The sequence below is a fragment of the Oncorhynchus masou genome, chromosome 6, assembly GCF_036934945.1.
Source record: "Oncorhynchus masou masou isolate Uvic2021 chromosome 6, UVic_Omas_1.1, whole genome shotgun sequence".
Taxonomy (NCBI): domain Eukaryota; kingdom Metazoa; phylum Chordata; class Actinopteri; order Salmoniformes; family Salmonidae; genus Oncorhynchus; species Oncorhynchus masou.
The window spans coordinates 25,749,036-25,767,081 of record NC_088217.1 but is presented as its reverse complement, the minus strand read 5'-3'; the positions used below and the strand labels follow the sequence as shown (position 1 = coordinate 25,767,081).

Sequence of the window (18,046 nt, the reverse complement as noted above, 5' to 3'; positions counted from 1 at the left end):
TAAATGTTGATACATTGAGGTTTCATACACTGACCTCGCTGCAAGAAATGCATGACTGCATTAGAACTACCATATACACAGTATATACCTGTATACTATATTCCCAATTTACAGTAACTTTTCAAAAGGGTAGGGGCCCGCCCCCATAACAGAAAGTATATAAGAAATATGCAGAATGTCAGACTTTGGGTAAGGCTCCTCAGAGTTTGGTGTTGCACTGCATCTCCTGCAATGACATTTACAGACATGGTAATATTTACAGTCTTCCATATTGTATTTTCCATTTAACTGTACTGAATGATTGTATTGTATGTGTTTTGGCATGCGGATATGCATGTCTCTCATCAGTGAATACTCACAGCTCGGCGTTGATGTTCTCTGGTGGCCAAGGCAGTGAAGCGCAGCATCATGGACTGGAGCAAACAGATGTCCTTTAGTGATGGACTCAGAAGAACACGCCCAGCTCTTAACTGCTCCACTACAGATGCTGGATAGTAAGACTATGAGTTATTTACACATCCTATTCAAAGTAATGAGTTATTAATTTATTAGCTACAGATACAGGTTTCACTTACATTGAAACCTAGCCATGTAGACAGTAACATCAATATCACCAAAGTTGTAAAATATCTGTCAAAACTGGACTGGAGGATAAGCACTCTGCTTTTAAAACCTCTTAAGGATCGGAATCTTTTTTTCCATTTTCATCTAAAATGACATACCCAAATCTAACTGTAGCTCAGGACCTGAAGCAAGGATATGCATATTCTTGATACCATTTGAAAGGAAACACGGACGTTTGTGTAAATGTGAAATTAATTTAGGAGAATATAACACATTAGATCTGATAAAGATAATACAAAGAAAAAAACATGTTTAAAAAAAAGTACCATCTTTGAAATGCAAGAGAAAGGCCATAATGTATTATTCCAGCCCAGGCACAATTTATATTTTGGCCACTAGATGGCAGCAGTGCATGTGTGAAGTTTTAGACTGATCCAATGAACCATTACATCTGTTCAATATGTTGTATCAAGAATGCCCAAATGTGCCTAATTGGTTTATTAATAACTTTTCAAGTTCATAACTACGCACTCAAACAATAGCATGGTATTCTTTCACTGTAATAGTTACTGTAAATTGGACAGTTCAGTTAGAATTTAAGCTTTCTGCCAATATCAGATATCTATGTCCTAGGAAATGTTCATGTTAATTACAACCTTACAACCTCATCCTAATCGCCATAGCCTACGTAAGCTCAACCGTCCCGTGGGGGACACACTGATCCTGTTATCTCAACCTACCAAACCATTGTCATCCTAATCATTTTTTCCCCTTATGCCTTTCATTGGAGGTACATTCCTGATTTTTGTCTTCAATTCAAGGCCATCTCCCCAATCTCATAATTTCCCTCTCCTCATCATCACCACCCACTCACATTTCTCATGGTCTTGATAGCCCCGGTGTTGATGAAGTTTGCCGTGGATAGGTCTAGGATGATGGAATGGATGTCAAAAGTCCTCTTGCCCAGCGAGCCCTGGGAGAACATATCCAGATCCCGGCTCATGGTATCCTCACTATGTGGAGCCCAGAGTGGTGGTGTCCCTGTCTTGCAGTTCCGACTCTGTCACTAGGGTGGCACTGTCTGTTCTCCACCACCCTTCAGGTACTCCCAGCTGCAGTGGTCATCTGACTTATGAGGTGTTGATGGCATGACGAACACGGTGCTGTTCTCGTGGCCACACCAACCTGGTTGGTCCCAGTGAGGTTATACAGTGCCTTTAGAAAGTATTCATACCTCATACCTTATTACAGATTTTGTGTTACAGCCTGAATTCAAAATGGATTACATGTCTTTTTTTCCTCACATACCTACACACAATACCCCATAATGACAAAGTGAAAACATGTTTTTAGAGATTTTTGCCAAACTATTGAAAATTAAATACAGAAATATCTCATTTACATAAGTATTCACAGCCCTGAGACATACATGTTAGAATCCCCTTCGGCAGGAATTATAGCTTTGACTCTTTCTGGGTAAGTCTGTAGGAGTTTTGCACACCTGGATTGTAGGGGCGAAACAGTTCTGTCTGGTGCAGACAGACGAAGACAGAAGACAACCACCCACAAAACCCAACACAAAACAGGCTAACTAAATATGGTTCCCAATCAGAGACAAAGACTAACACCTGCCTCTGATTGAGAACCATATCAGGCCAAACATAGAAATGGGAAAACTAGACACACAACAGAATGCCCACTCAGCTCACGTCCTGACCAACACTAAAACAAAGAAAACACAAAAGAACTATGGTCAGGTTTTGGAGCAGGTTTTCATCAAGGATCTCTCTGTACTTTGCTCTGTTCATCTTTCCCTCAATCATGACTAGTCTCCCAGTCTCTGCCACTGAAAAACATCCCGACTGCATGGTGTTGCCACCACCATGCTTCACCGTAGGGATGGTGCCAGGTTTCCTCCAGATGTGACGCTTGGAAATAAAGAACTGCCAAAGGGGGAGGAGTTGTAAACTACTGCAGAGATAGCCTGCAAAGTTCTGTCATACCTTCCAGGTCTATGCAGGTCTAGATGCCCTCAATCTCACACAAATAATCAAGGAACCCACCAGGTACAACCCTAAATCCGTAAACATGGGCACCCTCATAGATATTATCCTGATCAACTTGCCCTCCAAATACACCTCTGCTGTTTTCAATCAGGATCTCAGCGATCACTGCCTCATTGTCTGCATCCGTTATGGGTCCACGGTCAAATGACCACCTCCATCACTGTCATACGCTCCCTACAACACTTCAGCGATGTAACGGGATTCTTCCAACTCCTCCTCTGACGAAGAGGTGGAACAAGGATCGGACCAAAATGCAGCGTGGTTCGTTAGATACAACTTTAATGATGAAGAAAACACGAACAATACAAAACAACAAACGTCGAAAACCGAAACAGCCCTGACTGGTGCAACAAACACAGAGACAGAAACACACTACAAATAAACCCATGTCACACCCTGGCCTGACCCAATAAATGAAGATAACATAATAAATATAGACCAGGGCGTGACAGAACCCCCCTAAGGTTCGGACTCCCGGACGCACATCAAAACAATAGGGAGGGTCCGGGTGGGCGTCTGTCCATGGTGGCGGCTCCAGCTCTATGAATGTCTTAGTCCCCCCTCCTCGCGTCCTAGGATTGTCCACCCTCGCCGCCGACCATGGCCTAGTAGTCCTCACCCAGAACCCCACTGGACTGAGGGGCAGCTCGGGACAGAGGGGCAGCTCGGGACAGAGGGGCAGCTCGGGACAGAGGAAGCCCAGCACTGAGAGGAAGCCCAGCACTGAGAGGAAGCCCAGCCAGGGAGTTGAATCCGGCAGATCCTGGCTGGCTGGCAGATCCTGGCTGACTGGCGGATCTGGAAGAGTCTGGTTGACTAGTAGATCTGGAAGAGTCTGGTTGACTAGCAGATCTGGAAGAGTCTGGTTGACTAGCAGATCTGGAAGAGTCTGGCTGACTGGCAGATCTGGAAGAGTCTGGCTGACTGGCAGATCTGGAAGAGTCTGGCTGACTGGCGGATCTGGAAAAGTCTGGCTGACTGGCGGATCTGGAAGAGTCTTGCTGACTGGTGGCTCTGGCTGCTCCATGTAGACTGACAGCTCTGGCGGCTTCTTGCAGACTGACAGCTCTGGCTGCTCCATGCAGACTGGCAGCTCCTTGCAGACTGACAGCTCCTTGCAGACTGACAGCTCCTTGCAGACTGACAGCTCCTTGTAGACTGACAGCTTCATGCAGACTGATCCTCCGGCTGCTCCATGCAGACTGACAGCTCCATGCAGACTGGCAGCTCCGGCTGTTCCATGAAGACTGACAGCTCTGGATGCTCCATGCAGACTGGCAGCTCCATGCAGACTGACAGCTCCTTGCAGACTGACAGCTCCTTGCAGACTGACAGCTCCTTGCAGACTGACAGCTCCATGCAGACTGGCATCTCCGGCTGCTCCATGCAGACTGACAGCTCCATGCAGACTGACAGCTCGGGCTGCACTAAACAGGCGGGAGACTCCAGCAGTGCTGTAGAGGAGGAAGGCTCTGGCTGCGCTAAACAGGCGGGAGACTCCAGCAGCGCAGGAGAGGAGGATGGCTCTGGCTGCGCTAAACAGGCGGTAGACTCCAGCAGCGCAGGAGAGGAGGATGGCTCTGGCTGCGCTAAACAGGCGGGAGACTTCAGCAGCGCTGTAGAGGAGGAAGGCTCCGACAGCGCTGAACAGGCGGGAGGCTCCGGCAACGCAGGAGAGGCGAGGCGCACTGTATGCCTGATGCGTGGTGCTGGCACTGGTGGTACTGGGCCGAGGACACGCACAGGAAGCCTGGTGCGGGGAGCTGCCACCAGAGGGCTGGTGTGTGGAGGTGGCACAGGATGGGCTAGACCGTGAAGGCGTACTGGAGATCTTGAGAGCAGTGTTGGCACAGGACGTGCAAGGCTAGGGATGTGCACAGGAGGCCTGGTGCGTGAGGCTGGCACCAACTTCACCAGCCGACTAACACGCACCTCAGGACGAGTATGGAGCACTGACCCAGGTGCCATCAAATCCCTGACACGTTCCGTCGGGCGAATTCCATGCAAAAAGCACCAACACAGCAACTCCCTCATTTCTCTCTCCTCCAATTTCCCCATTAACTCCTTCACAGTCTCTGCTTCGCTCACCTCCAACACCGGTTCTGGTCTCCTCCTTGGCTCTTCACGATAAACAGGGAGAGTGGGCTCAGGTCTGACTCCTGACTCTGCCACACTCTCCCTGAGCCCCCCCAAGAAATTTTTGGGGCTGACTCTCGGGCCTCCATCCGCGTCGCCGCGCTGCCTCCTCATACCAGCGTCTCTCAGCTCTCGCCGCCTCCAGTTCTTCCTTGGGACGGCGATATTCTCCAGGCTGTGCCCAGGGTCCTTTTCCGTCCAATATCTCCTCCCAAGTCCAGAAGTCCTGTGATTGCTGTTGCTGCCTTTGTTGCTTCTCCTGTGGCTCCTGCCTGTTGACACGTTGCTTGGTCCGTTTGGGGTGGGTGATTCTGTAACGGTTTCTTCCAACTCCTCCTCTGACGAAGAGGTGGAACAAGGATCGGACCAAAATGCAGCGTGGTTCGTTAGATACATCTTTAATGATTAAGAAAACACGAACAATACAAAACAACAAACGTCGAAAACCGAAACAGCCCTGACTTGTGCAACAAACACAGAGACAGGAACAATCACCCACCAACACACAGTGAAACCCAGGCTACCTAAATATGGTTCCCAATCAGAGACAACGATAATCACCTGACTCTGATTGAGAACCGCCTCAGGCAGCCATAGACTAATCTATACACCCCACACAACCCCAAGACGAAACACACTACAAATAAACCCATGTCACACCCTGGCCTGACCCAATAAATGAAGATAACATAATAAATATAGACCAGGGCGTGACAAGCGAGCAGGACTTTCTAATCGACCTGGCCCGGGTATCCTGGAAGGATATTGACCTCATCCCGTCAGTCAAGGATGCCTGGTCGTTTTTTTAAAGTAATATCCTCACCATCTTAAGTAAGCATGCCCCTTTCAAAAAATGTAGAACTAAGAACAGATATAGCCCTTGGTTCACTCCAGACCTGACTGCCCTTGACCAGCACAACAACATCCTGTGGCAGACTGCACTAGCATCGAATAGTCCCGATGATATGCAACTTTTCAGGGAAATCAGGAACCAATACATACAGTCAGTCGGGAAAGCAAAGGCTAGCTTTTTCAAACAGAAATGTGCATCCTGTAGCTCTAACTCCAAAAAGTTTTGGGACACTAATGTCCATGGAGAATAAGAGCACCTCCTCCCAGCTGCTCACTGCACTGAGGCTAGGTAACACTGTCACCACAATAATTGAGAATTTCAATAAGCATTTCTCTACGGCTAGCAATGCTTTCCTCCTGGCTACTCCAACCCCGGCCATTAGCTCCGCACCCCCCGCAGATTCTTGCCCAAGCCTCCCCAGCTTCTCCTTCACCCAAATCCAGATAGCAGATGTTCTGAAGGTGCTGAAACACTGGACCTGTACAAATCAGCTGGGCTTGACAATCAAACCCTCTCTTTCTAAAATTATCCACCGCCATTGTTGCATCCCCTATTACCAGTCTGTTCAACCTCTCTTTTGTATCGTCCGAGATCCCTAAAGATTGGAAAGCTGCCGCGGTCATCCCCCTCTTCAAAGAGGGTGACACTCTAGACCCAAACTGTTAAAGACCTATATCCATCCTGCCCTGCCTTTCTAATGTCTTCGAAAGCCAAGTTAATTAACAGACCACTGACCATTTCGAATCCCACCGTACCTTCTCCGCTGTGCAATCTGGTTTCCGAGTTGGTCACGGGTGCACCTCAGTCACGCTCAAGGTCCTAAACGATATCATAACCACCATCAATAAAAGACAGTACTGTGTAGCCATCTTCATCTTTAGCCTTGCCCGGTTCCCCAACTACTTCTCAAACAGAGTTCAGTGTGTCAAATCGGAGGGCCTGTTGTCCGGACCTCTGGCAGTCTCTATGGGGGTACCACAGGGTTCAATTCTCGGGCCGACTCTTTTCTCTGTATATATCAACAATGTCGCTCAACGATGATTCCCTGATCCACCTCTACGCAGATGACACCATTCTGTATACATCTGGCCCATCTTTGGACACTTTGTTAACTAACCTCCAAACGAGATTCAATGACACACAACACTCCTTCCGTGGCCTCCAACTGCTCTTTAACGCTAGTAAAACCAAATGCATGCTTTTCAACCGTTCGCTGCCCGCACCCGCCCGCCCGACTAGCATCACTACTCTGGACGGTTCTGACTTAGAATATGTGGGCAACTACAAATTCCTAGGTGTCTGGCTAGACTATAAACTCTTCTTCCAGACTCATATTAAACATTTCCAATCCAATATTAAATCTAGAATCTATTTAGCAACAAAGCCTCCTTCACTCACGCCGCCAAACATACCCTCGTAAAACTGACTATCCTACCAATCCTCGACTTCGGCGACATCATTTACAAAATAACTTCCAATACTCTACTCAGCAAACTGGATGCAGTCAATCACAGTGCCATCCGTTTTGTCACCAAAGCCCCTTATACCACCCACCACTGCGACCTATATGCTCTAGTCGGCTGGCCCTTGCTACATATTCATCGCCAGACCCACTGGCTCCAGGTCATCTATAAGTCTATGCTAGGTAAAGCTCGGCCTTATCTCAGCTCACTGGTCACGATAACAACACCCACCCGTAGCACGCGCTCCAGCAGGTATATCTAACTGGTTGTCCAGTTTTATGCTCTTTTGCACACCAGTATTTATACTTGCACATCATCATCTGCTCATCTATCACTCCAGTGTTAATTTGCTAAACTGTAATTACTTCACTACTATGGCCTATTTATTGCCTTACCTCCTCACTCCATTTGCACACACTGTATATAGACTTTCTTTTTTTCTATTGTGTTATTGTAACGTTTGTCGTTAAGGGTAGACCAAGGCGCAGCGTGATTTGAGTTCATCATATTTTATTAAAATGTGAACCAGCAAAAAAACAATAAACAATACAACAAACGAACAGCTTCGTCGTGCAAAAATACATGCAACCAAACAAAGACAAGATCCCACAACTGAATGTGGGAAAAAGGGCTGCCTAAGTATGATCCCCAATCAGAGACAACGATAGACAGCTGCCTCTGATTGGGAACCATACTAGGTTAACAAAGAAAAAGAAAACATATATATACAAAAACTAGAGTACCCACCCTAGTCACACCCTGACCTAACCAAAATATAGAGAATAAACAGGGATCTCTAAGGTCAGGGCGTGACAGTTATTGACTGTACACTTGTTTATTCCATGTGTAACTCTGTGTTGTTGTTTGTGTTGCACTGCTTTGCTTTATCTTGGCCAGGTCGCAGTTGTAAATGAGAACTTGTTCTCAACTAGCTTACCTGGTTAAATAAAGGTTAAATATTTTTTTTATTTTTTAAATTCAGTCCAAAGATTTCAATCTTGGTATCATTAGACCAGAGAATCTTGTTTCTCGTGGTCTGAGAGTCTTTAGGTGCCTCCAAGCGGGCTGTCAAGTGCCTTTTACTGAGGTATGGCTTCCGTCTGGCCACTCTACCATAAAGGCCTGATTGGTGGAGTGCTGCAAAGATGTTTGTCTTTCTAGAAGGTTCTCCCCATCTCCACAGAGGAACTCTAGAGCTCTGTCAGAGTGACCATTGGGTTCTTGGTCATCTCCCTTTTCCCCCGATTGTTCAGTTTGGCCGGGCAGCCAGCTCTCGGAAGTTGGTGGATCCAAACTTCTTCCATTTAAGAATGATGGAGGCCTCGGTGCTCTCTTCAATTCTGCAGAAACGTTTTGGTATCATTCCCCAGATCTGTGCCTCGACACTATCCTGTCTCTGCGCTCTACGGACAATTCCTTTGACATCATGGCTTGGTTTTTGCTCTAACATGAACTGTCAACTGTGGGACCTTATATAGTCAGGTGTGTGCCTTTCCAAATCATGTCCAATCAATTTAATTTACCACAGGTGGACTCCAATCAAGTTGTAGAAACATCTCAACCATGACCCAGCAGGGGTCAGTAATAAGAATCAACAGATACCAGCAAGAGTAGAGGTCAACAGAGAGTACAAATTGAAAGATCAAACAAGCTATTAATGATTATTACTTGTTTCACTCCCACACACACACAAATTTGTTACTTTTATTTCTTATCTGTATTTTTTTAAACTGCATTGTTAGGGGCTCGAAAGTAAGCATTTCACTGTTGCATTCGGCGCATCTGACTAATATAATGTGACTTGATTTGTAGGCATCCCTAGCAAAGATGCTCACCTCAGTCAGGTTAGTCCTATTCATCGTGACCAGGAAGTGTTTGTCTGGAGCCAACCTCTCTGTCACACTTCCAACCATGACACTGAGCACTGCAAACACACCTGCACACAACATAACGACACCTGTGTATGTACATTGTATACACATAAAGAATTGGGCTGACTGAGAGTGTTAATCTTAGTCTTTATCAACCATTCCCAAACTACTGGAACATATTTCTGTCCACTTGCCTATGGAAATATGTCTGGACATTCCAAAGAAGAAGTAGACCAATGCAGGAGGCCAGCAATGCATATGCCATACCAGCGCTGTTCAAAAAACTTTCAACTATTAATTTTCCTCTCATTCTTTTATAACTTGAATAATATATATGAAATGTTCTGTTTTGTAGCCGTCCACATGAAGTGTATGTCGTTAAGATTACGACCATTGAAAGGCATGTTGTTTTTTAGTACAACAGTGTTTTTGTGGTTTACCCATGGGGTTGTGGTCTTACTGTACCTTGTGGCAAGTGCATGATACCCACACTGATGCCAGAGATGAGGTTTGGCATGCCATAGTCCCAGACAGTGTACCAGGGCAGCTCGTAGAGTACAGGCAGACAGCCCATCACACTACCTTTCAGCCTGCGTACAGTGCATCTGGAAGGGGTTGAAAGTCACCCAGTAAAAGACTAGTCACCCAGTAAAAGACTACTTGAATATAAGTCTAATAGTATTTGGTTTTAAATATACTTAAGTATCAAAAGTAAGGTATGTTTTCTTTTATTTACACTCAGACATAATTTACAAAGGAAACATTTGTGTTTAGTGAGTCTGTCAGATCAGAGGCAGTAGGGAAGACCAGGGATGTTATCTTGATAAGTGCGTGAATTGGACCATTTTCCTGTCCTGCTAAGCATGCGAAATGTAACTTTTGGGTGTCAGTAAAGTGTATGGAGTAAAAAGTACATTATTTTCTTTAGTTATGTAGTGGAGTAAAAGTAAAAGATGTCAAAAATATATATAGTAGTGCTTTAAAGTATTTTTTATAGGAAGACAGGTTCATCTACAGTACAGTAGTTAATCTACAGTACTGTATATATTTAATCTACCGTACAGTATATGGTTCATCTACAGTACAGTATATGGTTAATCTACAGTACAGTATATGGTTAATCTACAGTACAGTATATGCTTCCAGCCAACAGGCAGCAATGAGAATGAGCCACAGGACCACATCTATTTGTAATAAATCAGAAACTCACACACATATTCACACACCATAGACTAGTGCGTGGGCACACACATACACACAGACACACACACATCTTCTGTGCCTTACTTGAAGGACTTTTTTAGACACTCGGTCAGGGGAAGCTGTGTCAGATTAGTCCATTCTCTGAGTCAGCTCCTCCAGTCTCTGCTCATCCAGCACATTTCTCTCCAATCTGTACCCCTTAGCCCTCCGCCCCACACCTATACCACCTTGTGGACAAGGTTGGGCTATTTTTTCCTCCCCGTGTAAGTCACTTGAAGTGCCTGTCAATCCCTATTTTATACAATATGACTATCTAGGAGGCATTTTTCCACCTCATATTTGATCATTCAAAGTCTTGAAGAGCCACATTTCAGGAAGGCTGGAATGTCTGGACTGCACTCTGGTCATAGGAAAGAGGTGTTACACCACCAGATTTCTTACACTGCAAAAGTGATGCTAATGAACCATGAAAACACCAGGCAGCCAGTAGCTGATGACATAGTATTCCTGTCATCTATTTCAGACAGCTGTGGTTTAGAGGACAGTGGACAGACAGAGACAAAGGATATGGGAATTATAGATTACCTTCAGGTGGAAAACAACATACTACATATACAGTACATATAGCATTTTCTGATTTACGGCCTGCACAGGATATCACAGGGAAATGCCTTCAGTTTAAAAAAAATAAAAAATTGTTTTGCAACACCTGTAGGGTTCATAAGGGTCATTCATTGCTTTGTTCAGGATGTTCACACCATAGAGATACTATGCAATTACTAATTTCTAATTCTATGGTTCACACCACCTCAGGTTAAAATTTTAACATCAATCTGTTGAGTGGTATGAACAAAGTATCAGCTGCATCATCGCAAGTTTATTATTATGATTATTATGAATATTGTGACTATTATCATTGAAAATGACTGTAGTTGCTTTAAGAGAGTGACATAAAGAATCCAACCCAGAAGCTGGTTCCATGTGCCAGTCCACAGATACATAAGCCTACACGTGATCGTAAGCCTACACCCCCCCAAAAAAAATATAGCGATAGCAATCGGGTTATATTTTACTTGTGGAATTCTAATAGACCATTGCTCAACATGACACAACATTATCATATGTGAGTCTCCTGACATTATTCCATGTAAAAACAAGATGTGCCCCTCGCCCCTATATGCTTGCTGCCTCTCTGACCCAGTTGCCGTTCCATTGGCCATATCATAGTCTATTTTAAGGTGTGTTGCTCAGCTCAGAAGGACAGGGCATTCAGGCAGGGAAGCGAGAGAAGGGGAAGGTAAACAGTGCTGGGTTTCAGAGAGGATAGCTTGGCCCCCTGTCTCTCTGACCACTCTTCCTGGTGCATTCAGCTACATTAACAACAACGCCTGCAGCCTGGCTGACTGAGGAACCTGATGGTCTACTGGAATAAGAGGATTCCCACGGACCGGTAGGACAGGATGAAATAGGCTTGACGACTGTGTGATCAAAGGGCAAAATAATCTCTAATAAGACTAAAGGGCGTAAGACTTTAGTAACATAATGCATAGTGGGAGATGATACTGATTAGTGTTTAACATGGATCCCTGGTTTCACAGAGGCAAGCAGGGCATGGACATGCTTTTGTTGCTGTACTGTTATGCTGTGGTGTATGTGTCAATAGGGGAAATTGGAATTCCAGTAAGAAATGTTGGTCACACTTACTGATTTATATTGACGAGGTCAGAACTACAAATTTGAAGATAAGGAATGTCTTTTTAACTAACAAATATTCACAAAATGACTTAGATTACAAAACTCTACTCAACATAAATGTAAACAATGTACTGGGGTATTGATCATATCAAGATTGAACTTGTGTTTCTTTCCTTCTTTCTATACTTTCAGATAAAGAACCTCCTTGTTTTGATGTTTATTTAAATCTATTTAAATTTTTCGTAATTCTTTTCTAAGTTAAGTTATTACTGTTGAATAGACATTAGATCCAAATGGATCTGAGAGCTAAACATAGTCTGGGTCTTCTGGACCAGCTGAGGAAGATGAGGGAGACAGAGAAGCTGACAGATGTGGTGCTGGTGGCTGAGGACATCAGCTTCCCCTGCCATCGCGTGGTCCTCTCAGCCTTCAGCCCTTACTTCCGTGTCATGTTCACCTGTGGCCTGCGGGAGTGCAGTACTAGGGAAGTATTTCTGCGTGACACCCCAGCCGATAGCCTGGGTCTATTGTTGAACTACATGTACTGTTCTGAGCTCCCACTCAACAACGCCAATGTACAGGGGGTGTCCGTTGCTGCCTTCCTTCTACAGATGGACGAGGTATTCAACCGCTGCCAGAGCCACATGAGGGAGAACATGGACGCTTCCAACTGCCTCGGGGTGTACTACTATGCCCGCGACCTTGGAGCCGAGGAGCTAGCCGACCATGCCCAGAGATACCTACGGACGCACTTTGTTCAGGTGTGTATGAGCGAGGAGATTCTAGAACTAGAGGCCCATAAGCTGGGGGCGCTGCTGAGCTCCGACGACCTCAACGTGTCACGGGAGGAGACCATCCTGGATGTGGTGCTGAACTGGGTCAGACAGGACACTCTAGGAGACGGGCGGAGTAGACACCTGGCTGAGCTCTTGAGGAAGGTGCGCCTCCCCCTGGTGGCCCCTGACTACCTGAAGGAGGCCATGAAGAGGAATATGTCCCTTCTGGCAGATGCAGAGTGTCTGGAGATGATGGAGGGGGCTCTGGAGGCCACTGGGATGCACCCTGCAGTGGCTCCCAGGAAACTGAAGCTCCGATATGGGATGGAGACCACAGATCTGCTACTCTGCATCGGCAATGAGGGCGGAGGAATCCGATCGCGGTATGGAAATTATTCAGAACGCAGCTTCTGCTATGCCCCCTCCACGGGCCGGACCTACTACATCACATCCCCGCGCTACGGAGATGTTCTGGGAGTCGTGTGTGCCGGGGTCGTCACCGAGGGCAATGAGATTGTGGTGGCTGGGGAGGCAGGAGTGAGGAAAATGGCCAGGCAAACAGACAGGAATGTGGAGCTATTCAGGTAGGAATCTGGAAGAACGGTATCATGAGTTTAGTGTGTTTGAATGAGATCATCAGCAGTAATAAACCTATTGGTCAGTGATGAGAGTGACAGTCAGTGGCATACTGTTAAGGTGCTGTGGCCAGGTGGAGTGTGTATGTAAACAACGTCACTCTGCTTGCTTAGGGAGTACCACTTCCTGCTGATTCGGCTCACACGAGGCTTGAACCCAGGGCTTCTGCCTTGCTAGCACACGTGACCGCCCCCCTGAAGCTTCTTACCAGTCTGTGCCACGTGAATGCTAGACATTCTCTGGTGCAAGTGGGGACACTTTAGACTGCTACATGTAGACAGGTAGAATGTGTGGTCAGGTGATAATGATGGTCAGCACCCCTGTGTTTATTTTAGCATGCTAGAGTCTGACTAAAACCCCTGTCCCTGACTAGTCTGTGTTGTCCTCCTCAGGTACAGGGTGGAGGCCCAGGGGACCTGGGAGCACCTGAGCTCAGCTGAATACCGAGACTCATATGCACTGGGGGCACTGGGTGATACTATTTACCTGCTGGGAGGCCAGATGAAGCTGAAGAACCAGTACCTCATCACCAACTGTGTGGAACGCTGGTCCCTGCAGGGTGGGCCCTGGCGTAGTGCCGCCCCGCTACCCATGCCACTGGCCTATCATAGCGTGGTGCGTCTGAAGGACCGTCTCTACGTGCTCGGGGGTCGAACTCCACAGGTAATGGACTAAAGAGAAGGGGTTTGATATACAGTAAGATGAATAGTCAGTCAATGCTACTCTGTATTATGTTTTTGTTTGTGTGTGTGTGCATCTGTGTCTGCGTGTGTGCAATGTGCGGGCAGGTTGGCCAAGGGGCATTTCACATTTGTTTAATTCAGTCTCACAACATCCATGTATTTTTGGAGTCTCTCACTCATGTACACACTATGCTTGAGGCTGTGAGGCCTTGAGAGCAGAGAGACACACTATCTGTGTCAGTGTGTGACTGTGAGCCTGCTCTCTATCCCCTCGTCCTTCTCTAAACTCTGCACCTGTCCTGTCCTGTCACTCCCCATGGCAGTCCTGGCGGATGGATGACGAGCCAGACCGCTTGAGCAACCGTCTGTTGGAGTATGACCCTGAGACAAACAAGTGGACAGAGCTGGGTCCCATGAAGCACTCTAAGTACCGCTGTAGTGCTGTGGCGCTCAATGGGGAAATCTACGTGATGGGTGAGATTTAAAAGTTAAACAACACATAGGCTGTTTGTTTATCAGCACATTGATTTCATTAGTTTCATGATGGTCATGGCGATGATGGTCACTTCTCCTAGAGAAACACCTCAACTCCCCTCAACATAAATAATATGTTTGGACAGATCAGTTTAATAGTTTTTGAAAGTAGTACCTGACAACACAAGAAGTGAATGTCTCAGTACACAAAAACAACCCAGTTGTGTTCTAACAGGGGGCATCGGATGTGATGGGGTAGATCGTGGGCAGTCCCGTCGTTGCCTTGATGCTGTGGAGATCTACAACCCCGATGGAGACTTCTGGAGAGATGGGCCCACTATGCCCTCTCCGCAGCTATCCCTACGCAGCAATGCCTCCAACGCCGGAGTGGTGGGGGGCAAGCTATATGTGTGCGGATACAACAAGGGAGCCGGTAACTAAACCCACTTTCCTTTCCACTGTTCATAAAAAATGAGAAACCCACACACTGCTCTTACTCGTATCACTTAATTTTACTGAAGCTTACGTGTCAGCCTCTTGGACTTCGCCAAAGCTTTGAAGGCCAACACGTAAGCTTCAATAAAATTATGTGATACTAGCAAGAGCAGTGTGCAGGTTTCTCTTTTCTTTGAAGTTATTGCATTATTCCCGTGCACCTGCAGCAAGTGCCTTTTTTTTTAAACTTTCCACTGTTCGTAAAACTGTGACATCACGTGGGACTTGTTTGAGTAAACGATTACCTGTCCTTTTAAGTCCTAAACAAGTTGACTGTCGCTGAATGCTGTTTAATTTGATTGCCACACCACTCTTTAAAATGCCTGATTCTAATAGTGACAAAAATTATATTCCTGGCCTATGCCAATCCCTGTGTCCCTCAGACTGTCATGAGGACATAATCAAGGACATCCTGGAACTAGACCCATGGGAGAACTGCTGGACCGTTGTGGCCCGCCGCGTTCTGATGCATGATGCCTACGACGTCTGCTTGGTGGCAAGCCTCAATCCCCGGGAGCTCATGTCTCCCCCGGCAGACCTAGTAACTCAGTGACTCCCACCCACCCTAAGGTCTAAGGATCCATTCTTATCTAAGAGCAGCTTGGGCAATAACGATTTTTTCTGAAAACTGAGAGCTGATAATATTGAGCAAGACCTTTCCGCTGCTGTGGGCCAGGAGTGAAAATGCAGTAGTGCTGGTTGATCCTGGTGATGCTTGTTGGTTTATTGAGACGCATTTGATCTCTCGTGACATTACAGTTAGTGTTTGAAGTCCTGACCTGAGTGGGGCACTGCACAAAATCTAACTCTGCACTTGTCTTGAACTGTATATGAACTACTGATTTGCACATTTAGAAGTAGACATTGTATCTATCTTCAATGAATATCATACCTTAGTGGGTTTTATGGCACAGCTTGTAAATATAATTGTTGTGATTTTGTATCTCGTTGTAAAATGCGATCTCTAGAATTTTGGAAAGTAAACCATAGACAGGTCCTTCACAATCTAGTAATTGATTTTAAATCAATCATTCACTGCTTTTTGCTCTTTACATCTGTGTTCAAGATTATATTTTTGTCATTCAAATAAAGCATGGAATTGGCTAAACTTTGAACATTGAGATATTAAATAAATGATAGAGACGAAGCCTTGAATAGAAATAATCTGTAGCAACCCAGAAGGCTTTGGAATGTGTTTGATGGAGGAGAGGAGAGCGATGTGTTGATATAGGGAAGACAGATGGATATCTGTGGATGAGGTGAAGGAGGGGTTGTGGATTAGGAGGTGAGGGGTGAGGTCAGTTCCCCTTAAAGAAGTAATCAGGGTTGGTATCTGGTTACCTTCTTTCTCTTGGAATAAACCAAGGATGGAGAGGGGGAATGTCTTAATTAGGATGTACAGGTATATAACTGTGATGTCTGAAATGTTTTGCTGTCTGATTACAGCTGTACAGAACCTTTGGGAATGATTAAACTTGGTTAAAGCTTCTCTAGTGTCCGAGTTATTTACTCTGAAAAATAAGAACCTAACACTACGAAGCCTCTAAATAAGATCTGGTGCAACCAAATACCTTCAGAAGTCACATAATTAGTTAAACAAAGTCCACCTGTGTGCAATCTAAGTGTCACGATGATCTGTCACAGTATATATAAACCTGTTCTGAAAGACACCAGAGTCTGCAACACCACTAAGCAAGGGGCACCAACAAGCAAGTGACACCATGAAGACCAAGGAGCTCTCCAAACAGGTCGGGGGCAAAGTTGTGGTGAACAGATCAGGGTTGAGTTCTAAAAATATCATTCCACAGAGCACCATTAAATCCATTATTAAAAAATGTAAAGAATATTGTTATGTACTTGAGTGAAGACCCAAAAGCGGTTTTAACAGAAAACAGAGTTCTTTAATGAAAAACAGGAATGGCATAAATCCTCTTCCAACGTTGACAATGGAACAAAAGAACGTAGTATAGTGCAGGATGCACCTGCCAGGCAGACTCCGACAGGATAGGACAAGGTGGAAGCAAACGAGACGACAGCTTGCTTCTGGCATCAAAAACACAAACAAGAATCAGACACTGAAAGTAGCAGGAACAGAGAGAGAAATAGAGACCTAATCAGAGGGGGAAGAGAGAACAGGTGTGAAAGAGTGAATGAGCTAGTTAGGGGAGATGTAGAACAGCTGAAGAATGAGAGACAGAGAAGGTAACCTAAAAAGACCAGCAGAGAGAGACAGAGTGAAGAGAAAGGACAGGAACAGACATAACAAGACATGACAGTACCCCCCACTCACCGAGCGCCTCCTGGCGCACTCGAGGAGGAAACCTGGCGGCAACGGAGGAAATCATCGATCAGCGAACGGTCCAGCACGTCCCGAGAGGGAACCCAACTCCTCTCCTCAGGACCGTACCCCTCCCAATCCACTAGGTACTGATGACCACGGCCCCGAGGGCGCATGTCCAAAATCTTACGAACCCTGTAGATGGGTGCGCCCTCGACAAGGATGGGGGGAGGGACGAGCGGGGGCGCGAAGAACGGGCTTAACACAGGAGACATGGAAGACCGGGTGAACGCGACGAAGATAGAGCGGGAGAAGAAGTCGCACTGCGACAGGATTAATGACCTGGGAAATACGGAACGGACCAATGAACCGCGGGGCCAACTTGCGAGAAGCTGTCTTAAGGGGAAGGTTCTGAGTGGAGAGCCATACTCTCTGACCGCAACAATATCTAGGACTCTTGGTCCTACGCTTATTAGCGGCCCTCACAGTCTGCGCCCTATTACGGCAAAGTGCCGACCTGACCCCCTTCCAGGTGCGCTCGCAACGCTGGACAAAAGCCTGAGCGGAGGGGACGCAGGACTCGGCGAGCTGAGATGAGAACAGCGGAGGCTGGTACCCGAGGCTACTCTGAAAAGGAGATAGACCGGTAGCAGACGAGGGAAGCGAGTTGTGGGCGTACTCTGCCCAGGGGAGCTGTTCTGACCAAGACGCAGGGTTACGAAAAGAAAGACTGCGTAAAATGCGACCAACAGTCTGATTGGCCCGTTCGGCTTGACCGTTAGACTGGGGATGAAAGCCGGACGAGAGACTGACGGAAGCCCCAATCAAACGGCAAAACTCCCTCCAAAATTGA

At 46.2% G+C, this 18,046-nt stretch overlaps 1 protein-coding gene and 1 pseudogene across 1 annotated transcript; one reads left to right on the top strand and one right to left on the bottom strand.

The window, feature by feature from the left end:
* Nucleotides 1-199: 199 nt before the first annotated feature.
* On the bottom strand, nucleotides 200-11,369 carry LOC135541533 (solute carrier family 26 member 6-like; annotated as a pseudogene).
* Nucleotides 11,370-11,447: 78 nt separating this feature from the next.
* LOC135541050 (kelch repeat and BTB domain-containing protein 12-like) lies at nucleotides 11,448-16,377 on the top strand. Its single transcript, XM_064967184.1, has 6 exons — nucleotides 11,448-11,606; nucleotides 12,044-13,211; nucleotides 13,656-13,926; nucleotides 14,270-14,420; nucleotides 14,656-14,853; nucleotides 15,299-16,377. The coding sequence occupies exons 2-6, from the start codon at nucleotides 12,145-12,147 to the stop codon at nucleotides 15,466-15,468; spliced, it is 1,857 nt and encodes a 618-aa protein (XP_064823256.1). The 5' UTR covers nucleotides 11,448-11,606; nucleotides 12,044-12,144; the 3' UTR covers nucleotides 15,469-16,377.
* Nucleotides 16,378-18,046: the final 1,669 nt, after the last annotated feature.

Excerpts from the sequence above, each read along its gene's own strand:
- LOC135541050 (XM_064967184.1), top strand. The coding sequence starts at position 12,145 with ATGGATCTGAGAGCTAAACATAGTCTGGGTCTTCTGGACCAGCTGAGG. Across the intron at positions 13,212-13,655 it reads AGGAATGTGGAGCTATTCAG|GTACAGGGTGGAGGCCCAGG; the intron begins GTAGGAATCTGG and ends TGTCCTCCTCAG. Across the intron at positions 14,854-15,298 it reads CGGATACAACAAGGGAGCCG|ACTGTCATGAGGACATAATC; the intron begins GTAACTAAACCC and ends TGTGTCCCTCAG.